The 20,233-nt window shown below is 43.5% G+C and overlaps 1 protein-coding gene across 9 annotated transcripts; it reads left to right on the forward strand.

Moving 5' to 3' along the window:
• Positions 1–3,167: 3,167 nt before the first annotated feature.
• On the forward strand, positions 3,168–19,485 carry LOC148051228 (zinc finger protein 592-like). Of its 9 annotated transcripts, none has more exons than XR_015700230.1 (8): positions 3,168–3,352; positions 7,760–7,936; positions 8,739–8,898; positions 11,780–12,088; positions 13,461–13,573; positions 17,057–17,302; positions 17,825–18,138; positions 18,572–18,705. XR_015700230.1 is itself a non-coding variant. In XM_087738212.1 (8 exons), the coding sequence occupies exons 2-8, from the start codon at positions 3,800–3,802 to the stop codon at positions 19,088–19,090; spliced, it is 1,464 nt and encodes a 487-aa protein (XP_087594338.1). In that variant the 5' UTR covers positions 3,261–3,352; positions 3,767–3,799; the 3' UTR covers positions 19,091–19,485. The 9 variants fall into 9 exon arrangements, 8 of the variants coding, with proteins under 8 accessions (XP_087594336.1, XP_087594337.1, XP_087594343.1 ...); XM_087738212.1 differs by lacking the exon at positions 17,825–18,138 and adding an exon at positions 3,767–3,849 and having other exon boundaries at positions 3,261–3,352; positions 17,057–17,192; positions 18,572–19,485; XM_087738213.1 differs by lacking the exon at positions 17,825–18,138 and adding an exon at positions 3,767–3,843 and having other exon boundaries at positions 3,261–3,352; positions 17,057–17,192; positions 18,572–19,485.
• The last annotated feature ends 748 nt before the right edge of the window (positions 19,486–20,233 follow it).

Raw genomic sequence — 20,233 nt, forward strand, 5'->3', positions numbered from 1 at the left:
GTTCTTTGTGGTCAGACCTTATCTGTAACATGCTGAGTTACTGGATTATGATCAGTCTTTGCCATTTCGCTACTTGTTTCCCTTTCCCAGATACTTTGAGAGTATTTTGAAGAGCCCAAATCGCAGCAGAGCTTCCCAGGGACCTTCTTCCATCAAAGAACCCACTGTTTATTCCTTTCTTCCACTTATTTATCCATGCAAAAACCTTCCTCTCTTATGCCATGGCAGCTGAGTTTCCTTAAAATCCTTTAGTGAAGGATGTTGCAAAACCATTTTGGAAATCCAGGTAGCCTGACCCATCTGCAGGTCAGATCTTCCTTACCCACATGGTTGTTGACTCCTCTGGAGAGCTCGGATGGGTTCGTGAAGCAGGAAGGGAGAAGCTGTGTTGACTTTTCCCAAGTACACAAGTAATGCTGGTTAAAGATGATGGTTGTCCTTATTCTTACTGATTCATCCTTGTGACTCATTGCTCTTTATTTTGTGTGTTTACTCCCTGACTTCTTGTCTCTTCCATGAAACGATCTGAACTCAGAGGCTTGGGCTGTTTTGTTTGTGCCCCCCCTGCAGAGCATAGTGTCAGTGTGGGAATCCTTCCAGCTTCTTCCCTGGCATCTGCAGACGCAATAAATTCATTTAGCCTTATCCTCGCTGAGTCTTGCTTTTTATTTCCATATCATATGTATGCACTCTCTGGCAGGCTTCCTGCTCTTGCAGAGCCTGAAGACGATAACCCTAGTTTTAATGCCTCTTGCTAGCTGTCCCCCAAACTTTTCTGCCCTACGTTAGCATATTTTTGGTCCCCTCTGAGCCTTTCACGTGACGAGGGAGGTGACGGGAGCTCGCTGCTCCTCTGCCATAGCCTGCACATCCCCAGGCAACAGTGCCCAGGCATGGAGCCCATTAAATATCGGGTGATTTTGACATATTTTGGATCCAGCACAAGCACACACAGCAGTGAAAATTCAGGTTTTTAACGTGTGCTGATTGCCAGGGTGCCTTTGGGGGCAGTGGGTATGGCATGCTGGGGAGGAAGAGGTGAGCGCCAAACTGTCTCTTTGCAGACTTAAAATTGAAAATAAATTAGCTTTGGCAAGGCAGGATCTGGAGAGAAAATGGGTTTTGCTAAGCAGCAAGGGCAAAGGTGCTTTCAACTTGTGGTTGTGCTGGGTCTGCCTTAAATACTAGACGGGATCAAAGCAAGAGAAGTCCTGTTTTAACAACACCAAGAAGTTACATTCCCCATTGCAAATCGAAACCTGGTTAGAAAAAAATGCCGTAAAACACAACAAAACTTCCCTGAACATGAATTTCTTTTTGTAGCTCTTATTTGGAGATCTGAGAGAGTTTTGGAGAATTCAAGGTCCCGCTCAGCTCCTCGCAGAGAGGTCCTGGGGCTTTTCTATTTCCAGTTTTCCCATTCCCATTTGTATTTCACGGCTCAGACCATGGCTCAGTAGCACTGTTTTTCTATGCTGAAATTAGGGGCTTCTCTAGCATTTAGGGAAGGGCTGAAATACTCTTGAGTTTATTTGAATTGCATTTGGGTGTGTGCATGGGAGTCCTACAATATGGTTGCTTCCACCTGCTTCTGTCTTTCTGGGGGAAATGTTATCTCCTCTAAACTTAAGTTGCAACATGTCTCAGATCATGTGTCCGAGGGTTTTGATGTGTTTGGCAATTTCTGCAGTTTCCTCCTTCGAGAGCCTAATTTTTTATTCCCTCCCCCCCGCCATGAACCTTTTCAGGTTTGTGATATCTTTGCATTTTATTATAAATGATGCTTTCTATTACCTGCAATGTTTTTGACAGTTCTCTGATGGATGTTATCTAGTGGAGCATCACAGAGATGCTGCATGAAATGGCAACGATACAGAAAATGGAGTTAGCCCTTAATTTTATTTTATCTTTTTGTCAGATTTAGGGGCTTCTGTCCCGGGTTTCTACCCTGGTTTCCAGCAATGAAGTCTGCAGGACTTGATTTGGTCTATCTGTGTAGGCACATGCTACATTAAAAGCTTTGTTTGATTATGTAGACATACCCTCTGGTACAACTTCTCACCACCTCTGATCTAATGAGCCCCATAACCATAGCAGAAGAAGTGATGTAGTTAAATTAGCTGATGTGATAATCCATAATTAGCTGCTTGCTGTAGTTCATTCTTAAGCTACAGTTAGGAGCAGAGGAGTAATTTGCATGGGTTTATTAATGACAGAAGAGAGTATGAGCTTCTAGAGTGCTCAAGGCTGGAGGGCTGGTATCTACTCCAGCTCTACTCCTGCTTAGGCATCAAGTAATGTGCATCCTACAGAGGATGAGTAGCTGCTCCTGGGCTTTGAAGAAACACAGAAGAGTCAAGACACCGCTGAAAGGGAGCAGAGGTTTCACAGCTGTTGAAACTGGGACAACACATCCACATAAAAAACTTTACATGTCAAGTAAATGATGCTTCTTCTGCAAAGCTGTATTGCTAGTAAGTGTGGCCCTTCTAAGGGTAGGGGAGAAAAAACGGATTTCATAAAGGGTCCACAAACAGGGAGAGAAAGAGTCTTTGCATCATTTCTAGTTATCAAGAAGTTTCTATAAGAGTATCATAGCACACGTGGTTTGTGGTCTTTGAAAGTTCGGATTTCGTCTGGTCCAAAGAAATTTTGTTTGAGACACAACTGTGGCTTTGGTGGGGAAGGCTGCTGCACGTCAGGACTGCACTGCGTTCAGCAGTAAGGGTTTTGAGTCAAGGTATAATGGAGTTTTCCTGCTTTTATTGGGTGATTTTGGTGCGGGGTGGGGGCTTGTTGATAAAAGTGCTTTCCTTTTCAAGTGCATAATGCTGAAATGAAAGCAGTGACCAAGCAGAACATCTTCAGAGCTAAGAGGTGAAAGATTTTGTTTTCTTTTTTTTAGGGGAAAAAAAGGAAATAAACCACAGAGGACATAGTTTAAGAATGGATACTGTCGTTGGGAATGGCTAATTGTGGAAGTTGTTAGGGTCGTTGTGGAAAAAGATGATAAGGAGGCTAGCCAAAGAGCTTTGCAGAGTTAATGCTAATACTAGAGGAATGTGCTGGAGCTTCCTCTAAACTTGAAAGTTTTCTAGGGTGAATTGGGGGGGCGCGGGGGGGTGGGAAGTAAATAGAGAATAACTAACTAATGTAACCTTTTTTTCCATCAGACATGTCAAGTGTGCCAGATGATGCTGCCCAACCAGTGCAGTTACTGTGCTCACCAGAGGATCCATGCTCACAAGTCTCCGTACTGCTGCCCTGAGTGCGGAGCCGTCTGCCGCTCTGCCTATTTCCAAACTCACGTCAAGGAAAACTGCCTGCATTACTCCCGCAAAGTCGGATTCAGGTTTGTGTGGCTCCAGAGGGTCTGTGCCGAGATGGCGAGAGGGAATGGGAAACTTGGATTTAGATCTTTGGAAATGTGTCTTCCTTACAGCAGAAATGAAAGAGGACATAGCCTGGGCCTGGTGTGGTTTTCTGCATGACAAAACACGTCTGAAATGGGGAATTACTAAATGGATTTAAAAGGAGGTTTCTGAGATCAGAAATTATTTTGAGGCAGCTTTAAGCTGAAAGACGCTTGTGTTGACTTCAAGTTGCAGATGGACATCTCAGGATTTATATTTACAGCAAAAAGATTGCAGATCTTAATCCTCTAAATCTCTTCAAGGTTTGAACTTATGTTTATGTCAGTTATAATGGACTGAGGAATGTGTGCCTTCATGAGAAGGGCATAGATTATTTTCTTGTATGCCCCTAGAACTCTTCAAACACTTCTCGTGAACTGAGACAGATGGAGGAAGGCTTCCAAGGTTCTGGATGCAGTGGTGTGTATGTGTATGTGTATGTGTTGTCTTTTCCAATCAAATTGATTGCTTTAATAAAAGGCATTGCTTTTTCCTACCAGCCTTTCCTCCTTGGCATGTTTAGGTCACCTCAGCTGCAGCACGGCTCTTAAGACGCAGATGATTTGCTTGGGAGATGAGACTAGGTGACCTTTTAAGATTCCTTAAAGTTCTGTTTTTTCTCTGATTGCCATTAAATACTTTGAAATTTAAAATGAAGAGGGCAATTTCTGCTCTTGGAGCTGTTCTTTTAAGTTGTCTGCAAATTCAGGAAGCCTCCACTGTGTGGCTTGTTCTGAAATCACACTTAGGTTTTCAAGGGCTTTTTCTTTCAACCGTGAAGACAAGAGAAACATTACAAACCAATACTGAATTTAATTATATACAGATAATTTTTTTTATGTGGGATCTGATTTGAGGGGGCACACCCCATTGCATTCCATTGCAAATTAAATGGCTGTGATACTCGGGCTGTTTGAAAATGAGTTAATCTGAGAGAAGGAGAAAAACTGGGAAAAAAATGTTTTCCCTGAGACGGAAAAATGAGAATGGTGTAGATGTCAGAAAACTAACCGCAGGTTTAGTGCAGTTCTTTGGACTTCACTGGCACCTGAGAATCCCAAATGCAGGCCCAGCTTCATCGCGCTGAGCTGCTTGTGCAGCATTCCCATCCCCATCGATGCCTCAATCCATAATGTGTCACAGGGTTATGCTGGCCTGAGCTGCATTATATAGGAAGCTCAGTCTTTTAGCAGTGATCCAGTGCAAGTCCTTTCTCCTCTATTTCCAGCTGATGGGCGTGCAGTGTACAGCAGAGCTTGGTCCTGACTCTTAAGTGTATGACCTGGCATTTTTTAAAAACATTATTCATTCCAGATGTATTACAGTAATATCTTTATGATACCTTAATCCTTGTCAGCAACGAGAGCTTCCATCTGTCTACAGATGTCATTAGCAAATACCTACTTTCTGTGCCAGGGACATTAATGAAGATCTAAGCCAACACAGAGCTCAAGAATGATACTTAGGGACTTTTTAGCTTTACCCAGCTTCTCTAGAAGCTAAATTTCTTTAACTTCTCTAATTTGCTTCTGCTTAAGCTCATCTGTGAAAACTGAGTCCACCAGACAGGTGAACTGTCTGTGCCATCCTTGTTATCATGCCTGTTTCTGCTGCAGGGTTGATGTCATTGGCATTCTTGAAAAAAGAAGAAATAAGTTTTAGTTGCAGAACCACATCTAGATAATCTGTGGCATCTGCCCTGTGGTCACGTAGCGACTTGACTTCTTTCACTTTTGTTACTCAGAGAGCTGCAAAACCAAGGAGTTCTTTTAAATCCTTCCAAGGATCAGCTTAACTTTTGCTGCTTCTCACTATATCCCTGTTTTTCTTGAATTTCTGATGCATAAGTTTCGTTTTGTTTTTGTGATCAGTCCTTATTCTACCTCCTTTTCTGCTAATACCCTAATGCATTCAATTAAGTTTGGAGTAAGATTGTTTTATTTGGGTTTTAGTCATGGCTAGTGATTACACTGAAAATGAGAAAGGTCTTCTGCAGTTAAAAATTAAAATCAACAAGCCTGTCCTAAATGCTCCTTTCCACTTGCCTCCAAATGTCAACTCCCCCACCTTTTCCAAGCACCTTCCAGCTGCCCCCACTGATTTGGGACTTGTTTTCCTGCTCCATGCCATCTGGAGAGTTGAGGGGCTGGAAGGTGACGGCATAGGAAATGTTCAGAGGGTTAAGACAAATTCTTGTAGCTTTATCGTCTCTTGCATGTTGCTTTCGAAGACTTTTACGCCACCCCTCCTTGCCCTGAGGCTATCCAAGAGTCTTCTCTTGCAATTTATTCCCCCATGCTGGTGAGATGATAGCAGAATTTGCAATTTGCAGAAATTACATGGCAAGCTTCTGACATCCTCCATCCACTTTGTTCTGCTAATTGGTTTACTTTATCAAACTTCATCCTTCTGGCACTGGGATTCGTGATTACAAAGTGGCTGTTGTTTAAACTTCCATTTACTGTAAATTAAATTAACTTGTGATCATTTGACCCTGAGTTAGTACTTATTTCCTCCCTAATTCTAAATGAAGTACTTACCGAAACCAAGTGTCAATGCAGAACCATCTCTTGTTAGTTCAGGGAGTGTTTGTGGAAGAAGCCCATCGAATATTCCTAGATATACCAGCCAGACCTTACTGTCAGGATTAGCATTTGTTCTTCCCTTTATACCTGGGGAATTTTTTCTTCCGTAATAACACGGTTCTTGGTGTTACTATACTAGAAAGTCTCTGTCCCTGCCTCACGTGAATGAGGATCAGGCTGGAAGGCAGATCTACCTGAGCACAATGTTTCCATGCTTCCGCAAAGATGACACCAGCTATTGTCATCGCTTCCCTCTCTAAATTTAAGAAAACAGTATTTCTGTGTATATTTTGGGGAGAGAGGGTTTGGCTCTTTTGGGCTGGCTTCTGCCTAATGATCTTTTGAAATGTAACTTCAAAGCACGGGCTTGCTTCCTAAACACTGTCGGGAGGCTGGTTCGGAGAGAAGGATAATTTAGCAGCTTGTTTGTTTTTGATATGGGCTTGGAGCTCTTCCAGTTGCTCGATAGCTGGGGTCCATCTGTGATGGCAGCATCTGTGCTGTGGCACTACTGAACGCACAAACCCTGATAGTGCCACTGGCAAACATCAGACCTCAGAACGAAGGAAAAAAATATTTATAAGGCAGCTTAACTGCAGGCTCACAGGAAGAAGTTATCCTTTATGTGTCTCTCGTATCCCACTAGTGCAAGCATTGGCCCGCCGGATTGCCCAGCTGAGCTCCTCTGCTGTAATGGTCTGTACATGCAGCGCTGGCTTAAGCGGAGACCTGCCATTAGTTGTTTTGATTGAATCTTCTTAGGAGAGGCTATTCTGGTCCCAGATCAGCGTAGGTGCTCCTATGGGGATGGTAAACCCCACAGCTGGTGTGGCCAAGGCAGGTGAGGGCAGGTGTCTGCATCCTCATGTGCCCTTGTAGTGTTGGTGTGTGGCTTCTCTCGGAGCACAGCAGGCGGGTGGGTGCTTGGGAGGAATATTAAAGCTAAATATAGTACAGCTGCCAGTTGTTGCCATCCTGGGGGAGTATCAGGCAAGGCCTGTCACAGGAGTGTGCTGGGAGGAGAGGCAGGCTGGGACTGGTGGGGTGACCCTGTCTCTCCTCCTGTCTTGGGTCTATGTTTTCAGCTGCCGAGAAGCATCCTTTGGCTCCATGTGCAACCTCTGCTTCCTCTCTCTCCTCCTGGAGCATCCCCCCCAGCTCCCAGACAAGCACTTTCCAGGCACACCTGTGTCTTAATGATTTTAATGAGCTTAATCAGTTTCTTGGGTGTTTCTGTTGCTGTTTTCAGTATCTTTGCTGTTGCTGTCATAATTTTCTAGTGCTTAGTGGAGTATGAGAAGCAATTGTACAGGGTTACTGAAGATTTCCTAGCTGAATATTCTCTTTCTGGTTATTTTGTACTGGGGACTAACTGGTATTTATGCTGCTTATTGCTACCTGGAGATCTCATCAGACACTTTTACTTTAGTTCTTCACTTGTATGTGTGGCAGAATTGTCTTTCACAGATACAGGGCTGGCATTTTGCTGAACTACATCTTCCTTTATTCTTTCTGGGTTGTTTTAGTCTCTGAAGGCTCTTTTATAGATCTTGTTTGCTTGTTGCTAACATCTAGTTGTGAGATCTGCCCAGCTTGTGAATTCCTGTGTTGTATTCCTCCTTGACTCTTCCACGTTGCTATTGAAGAGACTAAACGAGGACCCACCGTAGCCTGGTGCTTGCCTCCCTCTGCGCTGCTTTGTGTGTGTGTTGGAAGCAACACTGTGGCTGTAACTTGGCTCTTTCTTTGTGTGTCCCCCAGGTGCATCCATTGTGGAGTTGTCTTCATGACCCTCGCCATGTTGAAAGTGCACATCCACGAGAAACACTGCGAAGTCTTCCACAAGTGTTCTTTTTGCCCAATGGCCTTCAAGTCGGTCGACAGCACCACAGCTCACATGACCAGCCAGCACCCAACAGAGCCTCACAAGACTACTCAGTAAGCATTTTGGTTTTATCTCTTCTTCTCCTTTGCTGGGTAGCTCCAGGATTCCCCTTTTCCCTCTGAATTTTTTTCTGTTTTTGGTTTCTGTCCTCATATGAGAAGAAGAGCTGCCACTTTGTCTGCCAGCGGGGGTCCATTCCTAGCCACAGTGTGCTCTCCTTGGTACGAATGTCATCTCCTTGGGTAGGAGGAGAGGAGTTTGGGCAGGGAAGAGCTGAACATCCATAAAAGGATCTTAATTGTTACCTCTTTGTCCAGCAGGACCCAGAGTGGCACCTTTTAGTAGATGGCTCCAGAGTAACTGCTGTATCTGGCACTCGAAAGGAAGAAGAGAGTTATGCCATGCAGCGTTGCCCCCAAAAATCACTACAGAGAAACCTCCTGTTTTTTCTACTCTGTAGCTTTCCCCTCCAAGCCTTGAGCTACTGCCAAAAATGTGTGCTTTAAGGGAGGAACCGTGGAAAGGTGGGAATGAAAGTAATGTATAGCTAGCTAGTATACTTTTGAGTTTGCTCCCATCTGTCTGCACTTACCGACACACACGTAGGTAGTTACGTATATGCATAGAAGTAAACTTATTTTTAGAAAGCTGTGGTATGTGCCTGAGGCATTTTGTTGTTCTTCCCAGTTGAGTTAATGGTTCAGTTGTCCACGTGGGTGTGTGTTGACAATACATTGAGAGCACAGCCCTCCTCAGAAGCCCATCCCTTTCTGAAGTTGCTGAGATAACTTTTTCCACTGTTTTCTTAAGACAGCTAATGAAGAGAGACTGAGTTTACTTTTTTAATTGTTCCAGGGTGATCTACAAATGCTCTTGTGAGACAGTCTTTAACAAGAAGAAGCTGCTGCAAGAGCACTTCCAGCAGAACACCAACAAGTTGTTAGTGGGAGTGTTTAAGTGCCCACAGTGTCAGCTGGTGTATATGCAGAAACAGCAGTTAATGCAGCATGTTAAGGTAGGTAACTCCCACCACTTGCTGATATGAGGTCCTATTTTTTGAGTTCACAGAAAGTTTACATGAACTGTATGAGGAAATTGGTTGAAGAAGTGCAAGGTTCTTGAGGAATATATTGGTGGAAAAATAGACTACAATGATTTACAGTATTATGTGGAAACATCAGTGGAACATTTTGTATTAGTTGGTCGTAATGCAGGCAGCTACTCTCATCTGTATGTAATTTATATCTACATGTAATTTATGACAAAGGCTTGTTTTCTATGGGTAAATCCTTTTGATTTTTAACTGTTCTATATTAAATCCAAGGAAGTGATTAAACCAGGGCAGGAGCTTTATCTTTGGTTGGGAGACAGGGATAAGTATTCTCTGCTCACAGTGTTACTCAATTTGTATAACAAAAGCTGAATCTCCCTCTTTTGGGTGCTCACCTAGAGAGCTTTGGCCCCCTTGCAGCTGCCTCGGAGAGAGGCTGCATGGCATTTAACACCCTGCTTCCCTGCAGAACCACACCAGATTGCAAGAGGGGAGTGACAGAGGCAGAAGTGGTTGTCCTGGAGGTACCAGCCTTCAGGAGGTGGGACCCCCGACTTGCCATCTACCCTGGCACGACTCAAGCTGCTCCAGAAGGTGGTCTGAAATGGATAGTTGTGTGCAGCCCCAAAACTTGGTGGAAATGGTGGTCCAGAGAGTGCTTGGAACCTCTCCCTCAGTAACAGCTCATATTGCAATAAGCACTGCAATAATCTCACTATCATTCATTGCTCTTTTATACATATGAAAAGCCAGTTATTGTCCATTTGGTGGTGGTTTCTAGTGGGTTGCATAGTGAGGACTTGCAGACCTGATTATCCCATGAATGTGTGAGCACCTCATTTTTCTGTTGTCTTAGTCAGTATGTTTCTATGTACAGTGTCTAACAACATTGCCATGGAAATCCTCTCAGAAGATTTCTTGATGGCATTTGAAGAAAGAGCTTGCAAAGTCTTATTTCTCTTTGATTAGGAAAAAAAGTGACATCATTTTTTTAATCAGTGACTTTATTTTGTTTATACTTACACTTAAAAAGCAAGAAGATTGGTTAGCTCACTCCTAAAAGCAAAAACCATTCAAAACTACTTCTTTGCTCTCTCCCCCATGCAAATCTTGCAAATCTGGAAATGTTTTGCATGCAGTAATGAATTAAAATTTGAAGCCCTCCTGTGAAGTTGATGATCACTAATCTTTCTGTATTATAGCTAGGAAAATAGAGTCGAGATTAAGGCTTGGACCTTCAGAGAGGCATTCAACCCCAATGCTAAAAGACAGGCTTGAGTTGAGGGTTGCAACTTGTTTGGGCTCATTTGCAAATCCCACCCCCAGGGATCTGCCTGCAGCAATTTGTGCACTAGCACGGTGAAATCCTCACTACAAAACTTTTGTCTTTGAACTATGAGGCTGTATTTGGCCATCAACAGGTCTTTGAGGTGGTAATCGAAGAAGCCTTTTTGGCTGTGGCAGGATGGTAATTGCACTAACCCATCTCCTCTCCTATCAGATCCACTCCTTTATGCAATAGAGAGTTTATAGGAGGTGCTGTCTAATTTGCTCCTCCATGCAAAATAAAGAAAACGTGTGCTTTCTCATCTTTCCTGGCTTTCCATTGTTAAAGCATAAGAGTAGGAGTTAGAAGGTCTGGTTCCTGTTATTGATTCTGCAGAGAAGTCAGTTCATTTTTCTGTGCTCCTTTTTTTTTTTTCCCCCTCCAGTGGGGTAATAACAGCAGGAATGGAGTAATGGGTACTAATGTACTCTTTGCTCATAAAACACTCTTGAGATTTCCAGATGAGGAGAAAGGTGAAGTGTTCGTGTTACCCTAAATAGCTGGCAATGCTGTGGAGCACAGCTGTCATTGCCCTGCCATTACATGAAAGAGCTTCATCGGACATCAGCTGGATCAGGTGCCAAGCACACAGGCACTCAGATGAGACCTTGTGTTTTGAAGTTTGTTTGGTGTCTAACCCACAGAAAGACTTCCAAAGGCCTGGGGCCTTTGTGTGTTGAAACTTTACCCATTATTAATTACTGTGCACAATTAAACCTCTAAATTATCCTTTTGTGTGGATGAACTGTTGTTCCTAGGGGAGTTTCTTGAGGGTTTTTTGGTATGTTGCTATTTTATTTGCTTTTGCTTTCCCACAGCTCTTCGTTTCTGGATTATTTTCCTTACGTTCAATTTTCTGTGTTAAAATAACTTTTTGGGGGACTTTGGCCTGTTGAACAACCAAAGAGCCTGGAGATGTATTCCTTAAAAGGCTGGTTTCTGGCTTTATGCTTGCTTTTATTTGTCAAGAGCAAAGTTTTGAACTGTGAAAATGTAAATAGCAATAGGCATTCTGGAACTGAGGAAAGTAGAGTTGGAGAAAATGAGAGGTTGTCTCTTCCCGATCCCTGAGCATAGATGAAGCAGCTTCGGAGCCCCCAAGATAACAGCAAACGTTTAATCCAGAGCTTACCAAAGCAATGTGTTTTTAGAGCTTAGGCTCTTGAAACAATGACAATTAACATTTCTCTTCCATTACATCTTCCCTGTTTAACTAGGGTTCTCAGAGCTCATGCAAAATATTAAACAGGAAGCACCAAGGAGCTGCTGTTGTCAAACAGGAAACATAAATAGAAGCTTCATGTTTCTTAGGAAAATCTCTTGCCGGGGAAAGCACTAGAGCTGGCTTCAGAGGGAAATGGGAAGATATGCAGGAGCAAGACATCAACATACTGTTTTGGGGGGGTGGGAGCTTAAATTATTTATTTAAATAATAAACGTTATTTATTTGTAAATAAAGGTGTATCATATGAATTACATATAAATGTTATGCGTGATTCCATTATTATTGTTATCCAGGGTGTTCATGGAGTCCCCCAAAATCCTGAGGAGCTCTCAAACTTTCGACAGAAGTCTGAGAAGGCATCAAGGAACCAGGTTCATACCCCACCAAAGGAGCTGTCGGTAGCCAACGGGACTTCACACTCCCCTCTGCTGAGGAAGGACATGAGGGTGGAAAGATATAATCCCGAATCCAAGTCCAGACTGAGAAGAACTGGTTGGACTTGCAAGGAATGTTCACAGTGGATCCCTGATCGGGAAACCTATGTGTCCCACATGAAGAGAAGTCATGGAAGGGTAAGGACTCGGATGAAACACTTCAACGAGGTAACAAGATATTTTTAGCAAAGGAGTCTGATAATCGTTAATATTTGGGGCAAAAAGAAACTGAGAATCTGTCTGCCAGCTCACTAAGGAATAAGCTCAGGGCCAGAACAAAAAAAAATGATGTAGCCTGTTGTAAGCACACTTTCTGTCCTTGATTGTATACTCTACAACCTGCGTACCTCACCCTCTTTGCTCTTCCTTCTTCCACTGCATCTAATATCAGGCTTCCTCTTCAGCTCATCTGGGTAAGTGGATGGAAAGTTATGTCTTCTCCAGTTGCTGGTTCAACAGTCTGATCTAAACTATCTGCACTCAAAGTTACAGAAGGATATACACTTCCTCTAAATGATTGTTTGGTAGATATCGCTACATCTAACTGGGGAAGAGTAACAGACTCATGCAGTGCACAGAACTATCATTATAAGAACTTTAAATCTCAATTTTGTTGGTTTCATCCAGCTCAAGCCTTGTGTTGCCTTGACCTACTTCTGTCAAGCTAATCCTTGCTCGCTGGCAGAACATAGGCCAAGATGTTCTGCACAGCCAGATTTCTTAGTACTTTGGCATCAGGACATCTTGTTTGATATACTGAGTCACCCTTTTCAAGTCCCATGAGCAGAGGCTGTGGAAATTTGGATCATCATCTTTGATTCCTTCTAGCTTGACTTGGGGAGTGCTGGATTGTCCATTTGATAAGTATCAAGAGAAGAAGATGGGGGCAGTGCGAGAATGCTGGATTTTCCCATTTGAATTCTACAGAAGTAGGAAATTTGCCAAGTATTTAAGTTCAATACATATTTGTAGTCATTAAACAAGTCTAAGAAGATTTTAAATGGAATGCATGCAGGTTATACAAAGGACTGTAGGAAGAGGAAGCTAGTTACAGGGCAGAGTTGTGTAGGGGGATGTGGATATCATAAATGGATAACAAGTGGGACTATGTGATGCTCTTTAACATCTTGCCCTTTTATTGTGCTGAATTATGAGGAGAGAGAAGGGTACATGGACTTGTACTTCACGCTGGGGTCCAGCCTTCTTCTGGGGCAGAAGGGACCTTCCACTGAATTAATTCTGCATAGGGTCCTGTCATGAAATGAGCTGACAGGGGAAGCAGCTACTGCAATTCCTATTAAAAAAAAAAAAATCAAGCACGTGCTTTAACTAGTCCTGGTTTTCATAAGACCAGTGCTGGTATTAGCCAACTGTTGGGCTGAGTATAAGTGGGACCCCAAAATCTCAGTGATCTTTATCAGCAGAAGAGGGATTTTTGCACCTGAAAGGTGAGGTCCAGATGAAGAGCATGGGAATGTTAGAATCCAGTCAGTGCCTTCCATCTCCCTGTTATTAAAAGATATTTCTGTTCTTCTGCTAGTCTATGAAGAGATATCCCTGTCGACAGTGTGAACGCTCGTTTAATGCCTCCAACAGTCTGCGTAGACACATCCGCAATAATCACGACACAGCAAAGAAGGTTTATACTTGCTGGTATGTACTGAACGCCACTTTTCAAATTTGTTTTCAACAACAGGCTAATCCTTCAAGTTTGGAAGCCCTTTGTAATAGATCATGTCTGCTCCTGTCTACTCCAGGCTATAAGTTACTGAGGGAGAGTGAGAAGAAGAATATGTTAAACATGAGAGACTTGGTGGCTAAAATAAGTCCTTGCTTTTGACTGCACAATGCCCTTTGGAAACTTAGGGTAAGGTTTGATTTGAGATCTGCAGGTGCAAAATGAGACTTATATTGCACACCCTTGTGGAACAGCCAGTAAAATATTGGGCCAATCTTTCGCTGCTTCATGGTTGGTGTAGTCATGCATTACTCTTGTGCCGTCCCCATGAAAAAGTGGTGCAAAAGGTCTGTAAAATCCTAACGAACCAGGGCACTAGATTCCTCAAAATTGAAAAATGGATTTGGAGACTTCAGACAAGCTATGTGAATCAGCAGTGAATGAAAATCACTGCTGGTGAACGTATTTTAACTGTGAATACAGTCTCAGTTCAGGACAAAGCCCAGTGCTTACAAAACTACCTCTACAACTGCTGCGTTCTCATCTACTGTTGCAGAATAAGTTGTGCACCAAGCGACTGTGCAGACTTGCTTCCTGTCTTGTTCTGAGACCTCCTTCTGAAACAGAATTAAAGCACATTTGTGTTGGAAGGGAAGTTCGCAGTGATGTAGGTTGGGAGATTCTTTTTTTTTTTTTTTAACTGAAATTTTGGTTTAATGCAAGTGTTTCTGAAAAGTGTGCTGTCACTTTATAGCACTTAAGTTACTAAAAGCCTGTCTTGAAGAGTACATCCCTCATGTACTTTATTTCTTTGGACTGCCTAGTAAGCCACAATAGCTTTTAGTAAATGGATAAAGTATTGGCATCAGCACTGGGGGCTGATAGGAATACATTCCTGATGCATTTTTCAGCGACGACTTCTAAACTTTCCACTTCTTGTAACTGTGCTCTGACTTGGAACCTCTGGAGAAGATGAAATATTGGCTCCCAGTATGTTTCATTCTGTTTTAAGTTTGTGGGTGATGGTCTTTGGAGTTACGTGCACCTGATTTGTATAAATCTATTCTCTCTGGATCAGTTGTTTTCAAAGTGGAGCGTATCGGAATCAAAATGAACATAAGGCCTAGCTGGGAAGAAGAATTTGTATAGAACCTAACAACCTGGGACATGCCAGCCTACTGTATGCATTAGCTTGTACAGGCTGTGGAGTCCAGTTTTTCTATTATTTTTCAGAACGACACACAGTTGTGGATCCACAGCTTCACCCAAGGGTCCATGGTCGTGCCATGTTTACAGCAGAGAAGACACAGCTAGAAATTCAAGTGAATTGTGGTTGTGTTTAATTCTCAAGCTTGTAGTTGCTCCTTTTCAAAATCTGTTGATGAAGTCTTAATTGGACAGTGGTTGTGCTCTCTTTAATCACTGTAGTGGGAGACTTACTGAAATCACAGCACTCTTCAAATGAAACCCCTTCCTTGAAATACTTGTCCCAGCGTCTCCAACAGCTCTTCTTTGTTTGGATCTGAGGTCTGCTGTTCAGTCTCCCCTTCGATCCCTCTTAGTTTGTCCAAAGCACTGTTCTAAAAATCTCCTCTGTGACTGTTGCTCGCAAATCCTCCCATCTCTTTGAATTCCTCCTCAGCTCCTTTCTGTGCTCCGTAAGGCATCACATCTCTGCTGCTCCTTTTCTTTTCCCTTGGTTGCTGGTGTCTGTTTTCCTTCTTCCCACCAGGCAGTTTGTCTCAGTCTCACCTGTTATTCCCTTCAAGGATTTTGACACCTTAACTTCATGTCACCCTCTTCTCCTCTCCTGGATTTCCATGTGAAGCATGAGTAAAATTTGTCATTGATCCAACAATTGAGTATTTCTGTGACTCCAGCATGCTGTCTTGTAGGTGACCTCCCTCTGGCTTCTAACATTTCCAGATGTGATTTCCCCTTCTGCCCCTGCCCTCCTTAGGTCTCTGCCGTCTGTTAAATTTGTAGGGAGAAACCAGTGATGGAGGACTTGCTTGAACACCCTCCTGCCAAGCTTGTCACTGGAATAATTCAGGTTAGGAAAGCATCTTTCCCTGCCCACATGAAAAGAATGCTGAATTAGAACAAATTGCAAAATATTCTGATGTTTTGTGTATTTTCTTTCATAATTCACTTGGTTATTGTTATGAGAACTTGCTCTTGTTTTCCAAGTCTGAAGTACAAACTGTCTGAAATGCTTGATTTTCAGCATGTTTATTTTTGATAAATAACACTTAATAACCTCTCATCTTTCCTCTGTGAGGGAGAAAAATTGCGTTATTATTAAATATTGATTTATCATCTAAGCAGTTCCTGTTAAAAAACAGAAGTATTCAATGAGCACATCTGCATTTTCACGTCATTACTGACTTGTTTAATTTCCATCTAGGTACTGGAAGATCAGTAGGAATCTTCTCTCCTCTTAAAAGATGTCTTTGTTGCCCAGACACACTTCATCTCCTCTCTGTTGCTTTTCATCTCTTGCTGCCTACATTTCAACTGCAATTTGTGCGTTTCAGAGAAGTCCGGTGTTACTTGCCTCATTGCTCAGTCGATGTGTAGCTGATGGACCTTCCCTGTGTCACGTTGGCAGATAGCAGAAGAGTACAAAGTCAGTCTTGGGTTTCCCAGTTGCTAATGCAGACCTCTGTGTACTTCACCATGCTGCAGCGGGGTGGTTTATGTGTCTGCAAGACCTGGCACTTATTTCCAGTAGACATCGGTCATCCAGGAGTGAAGGTTAACAGATGGCACATCCCCCTCACATCTCCTTTTCAAATGTCAACCATGCTCTCTAGCAGCTCTTGAATCCTACCAAGTTTTAACATGAACAGTTACATGTAAACAATGCGTTCGTGAGTGCTTCTGCCTAGGTTATTGTTATCAAAGTTGGAAGTTCAGCAGTTTTGTAAGAATTTTAAGTGTGTTATGATATACATGGTCTTGTGGATGGGATGCTGCATTGGTGCTTGGGAGCGCTGGGTGCAGAACCCAGTTCTGCTGCAGGCCTCCTTGGTGTTACACGAGTCATGAGGTCCATCTGTGCATAGGTCTCTCATCTGAGAGTCGTTTTTCTCCCATGCGTTTTCCATCTTGATTATTTATCTCATACTTGTGTAGCATGTAAGACAGTGGGCCTGATCTCCACTACTTCCTGTATTTATTTAGTACTGTACTGTAAATAAGACGTGCCCTATTTTCATTCTCATTTATGCTTACTGTGGTAAATTCTAAACTGTTCTAGATTTCTTTCAGGGGTAATGTTTTATTATTAAAACAATGATTTGCTGCATATTTTGGTAATCTAATAGTACATTACTCACCAGCATCTGTCTCCAATGACACCTATTGGTTTGGCACATAATGAAGAGCTGTTTGAATGGAAACGAATAACTAGGCATTTCCCCTAATAAATTTTCTTCCTTTTTTGTATTTCCAAGGTACTGCACAGATGAAAATCAGACATTTCCTCAGCCGTTCATGCTGGAGAATCACATCAGCCTCATGCACGGCATCAAAAACCCAGACTTATCCCAGATGGCCAAAGGAAAAGCTCCAGAGACAGACAGAGCAGAAGTAACTGATATATTTTCATTGAAAACTAAATGTACCCGGCGAGTAGCTGTTCACTTGGGGTGTTACGTTGAGCCGCAGCCTTGTGGCAGTCAAGCCCTCTCATCCATATGGTAGATTTCCTTCCCCTCCTCTCAACTCCATCCAGTTTGCTTCTCTCTGGCAGTGTCAGGATCAGAACTGAAAGCGCAGCTGAGCTGCGGTGGCACCAGGGCAGCACATCTTGCATTTTTCAAGATACTCTTGAACGTGTGGCCCTGTGTTTTACTGGCCTTTTTTCAGTCTACTTTGTAACCAGGTCTAATTTAGGCTTGTTATTACCCTTGTTTTCCCCTGCCACACTGTTCATGAGCCTGGTACGTTTTTCTTCTTTCTCCCTTGTTTTTTCTGCTAGTTACAAAAGATTTCTTTTCTGGTTTAAAATACTTATTAGATCCATAATCCACCTACAAGAACAGCATTCCTCCTAAGTAAGACTGTGTAATTTTTTTCAGCGAATGTAACTGTTCAACCCATTTTATTTTGGGTTGTTTTGGAGTGGAGGGTTGGCTGAGTGGGCTTCTTTGCTTCATTTACTTTAAAAATAGACATAGGTTTTCCATATCGCTGCAATTTATCATTCATCTGTACCACAGCACAGAGGGATCGCAGCCAAGACTGACTTCTCTCTATTTATGCCGTAAGGAAACCTGGGGTAATTCAAAAATTCACTTCCATGAGCTGGTGGCTGCTTCCCCCAAGCAGAGCTGACATTCCAGGGCACCCAGCTAAATGGGGGCAGACGGTGGCTTCACGTGGCTCCATCTGCAAATGTCTGCAAATGCAAGCCTATAAGCTGTATCCTAAACAAAGACTGCCGAATGCTGCTGGATAAGGAGACGACAAAATCACATGAAGGGACGTATGCAAGCGAGCCGTCCTCATGGGAGGAGAAGCACGTTGCAGGATTGTAAGACAGACGGGATGAGTTAATGAGAGATGGCATGAAGAAAAAGCCTGAGTGGAGGGGAAGATGTTCAGAGTTAAATCTGAGAAGCATTGTCTGGGCTAATGATCATCCCAGTGTCCCTTAGCTGTCCCTGCTCTGTGGGTTCATCCTTTCCACACCAAGTTCACATTCTCTTTCCCCATCATGTTTCTGCCCAGCCAGCCCCTCCCAGGTCTCCCATCTCAGTTGAGATCTTGCATGTTGGGGTGAGCTATTTGGGTACTGGTAGGACAGGCAATGCAACAGGAGTCCCGAGGCATGGCTTCATTTAGTTTTCATCAAAATACCAATGTGTATTCACCCTCAGGTGTCTTCAGATATGCGTGTGGAATTTAGCACTTACTCTTCCGTGGGCTTGAACAATAAAGTAACTTTTTAATCTTATTTTTTTAAGGCAAAATCTCCAAAGAGGATGGCAATGGATGAGCTGGGTCAGGCAGAGACTGCTGCGGGTTCAGATGCACCGCCAGCCAAAAAACTGAAAGCGCATTGGAAATGCGCTAAATGCGGATTTTCGACAGACATCAGTACTGAGTTTCAGGAACACATACCTCAGCACAAGACAGACAGCTCCACCTACCAGTGCTTGTTCTGTGGCTTGTGCTACACCTCTCACATGTCTCTGAACAGACACCTCTTCATTGTGCATAAAATAAAAGAGGAGGAGGAGGAGGAAGAGGAGGAGGAGGAAGAGGAGGAGGAGAAAGATGAAAGGCAGAAGTTACAAAAGAAGATGAGTGAGAATGGACATGAGGGGTATAATGGTGAGATGAACACTACAGCAGCAGGAGAAAACCTGAAATGCAAAGAGTGCAAAAGTGACTCAGCTCTTTGTGAACACAGTCAGACGTGTGGTGTGGAGGGTCCTAACAGCACCTCACAGAACAATCATTCTAAGTCTCTTAAGACTTAAAAACAAAAAAACCCTTTTGGTTGGTCGGGTTTTTTTTGTTGGGGGGTTTTTACTCAAAATACAGGGTGGGGATGGGGCGAATCTTTGAAATATTCTGTTGATTTCTTGGGTTGGACATTGCTTTCCGTTAACTTCTATTTGTAAGGGTAATTTAAAAAAAGGAAAAAAAAAACAAACCCTGCCATTGTATCCTAAGCACTAACTCTCTGCCAGACCGGAGAGGTGAAAAGGGAAAGCAGGGCGAGAATCCTCGCTGGAGCTTGTCCAACTCCTGAGGATCAAGGAGCACTTTCTGCAGCTGCAGTTTCCTTAAGATGAGCTCTCTTCCTTGAAGCGTGCACTGCCTCAGCCTCTGCCCGGAGCCCCAGCCTTGCCTTCCCTATCTTGCTTTCTTTCTCCTATTTATGGCTTCTTTTTTCTCTTCCCATCCTGCCTTTGTTTTACTCATTAACACTGTGTCAGCCAAACATGTGTGTCGGGACCGTGCTGGCCGATCTGGGATCTCCTGCGTTAACACGGGATGGGTTCAAGCTGTAAGTTGTGTTGATTTTTCTTTAATTGCCTGAATAACAACCTTATTTTCCAAAAGGCAATTTAATGTCTTGGACCTGAGTCATCCTGAAAGAGAATTTTGTAGCCACCGCCCTCTCAGGTGAGCACAGCTCAAAGCCACCTGTCGCTTTAAGGTGGGCCTTGTGCCCCTCGGGGACTTGCTGGCTGTGTGTCAGTGCCTGGAGTTGCACTGCTGGAAACCATCCTGGGGGTGAGCGCAGCTGGGCCCGGTGCTTGGTGGCTCATTCTGGCAGGGAGCTCAGGCAGAGCTGGGTGGTGGGTTGGCACCGTCCTCAGAAGGGGAAAACATCCCCTGCCCTGTCCGTGGCGTCAGCTGGAGCAAAACCATCCCAGCACTCCTGACTGCGTCAGCTTGGTGCCAGGGCTCCCTGACTGGCTCGTTTTGAGCTGCTGTGGCAGAGGAGGGGAGCGCAGCCTTGAGAGGCGTTGGCAGCAGCAGGAGCCACTGTCCTGTGGTTCTGCAAGGGCTGATGCTCTGTCAATAGCTCTTCTCCCACTGCGGCTCATCATTACCTGTCACTTGGGCAACGTTTCTTTCCGTGTAGTCATATTGACTCTCTCTTTCCTCAC

The sequence above is a fragment of the Nipponia nippon genome, unplaced genomic scaffold (assembly GCF_047370975.1).
Source record: "Nipponia nippon isolate SJK-2023a ecotype South Korea unplaced genomic scaffold, ASM4737097v1 scaffold_62, whole genome shotgun sequence".
Classification (NCBI taxonomy): Eukaryota; Metazoa; Chordata; class Aves; order Pelecaniformes; family Threskiornithidae; genus Nipponia; species Nipponia nippon.

What these genes read in the sequence shown, in the direction of transcription:
- LOC148051228 (XM_087738210.1), top strand. Translation starts at nt 3,192, where the DNA reads ATGATGCTGCCCAACCAGTGCAGTTACTGTGCTCACCAGAGGATCCAT. An exon ending in AGTTAATGCAGCATGTTAAG is followed by an intron (nt 8,899 to 11,779) that starts GTAGGTAACTCC and finishes ATTGTTATCCAG; the next exon opens with GGTGTTCATGGAGTCCCCCA. An exon ending in CAGAGACAGACAGAGCAGAA is followed by an intron (nt 17,193 to 18,571) that starts GTAACTGATATA and finishes TATTTTTTTAAG; the next exon opens with GCAAAATCTCCAAAGAGGAT.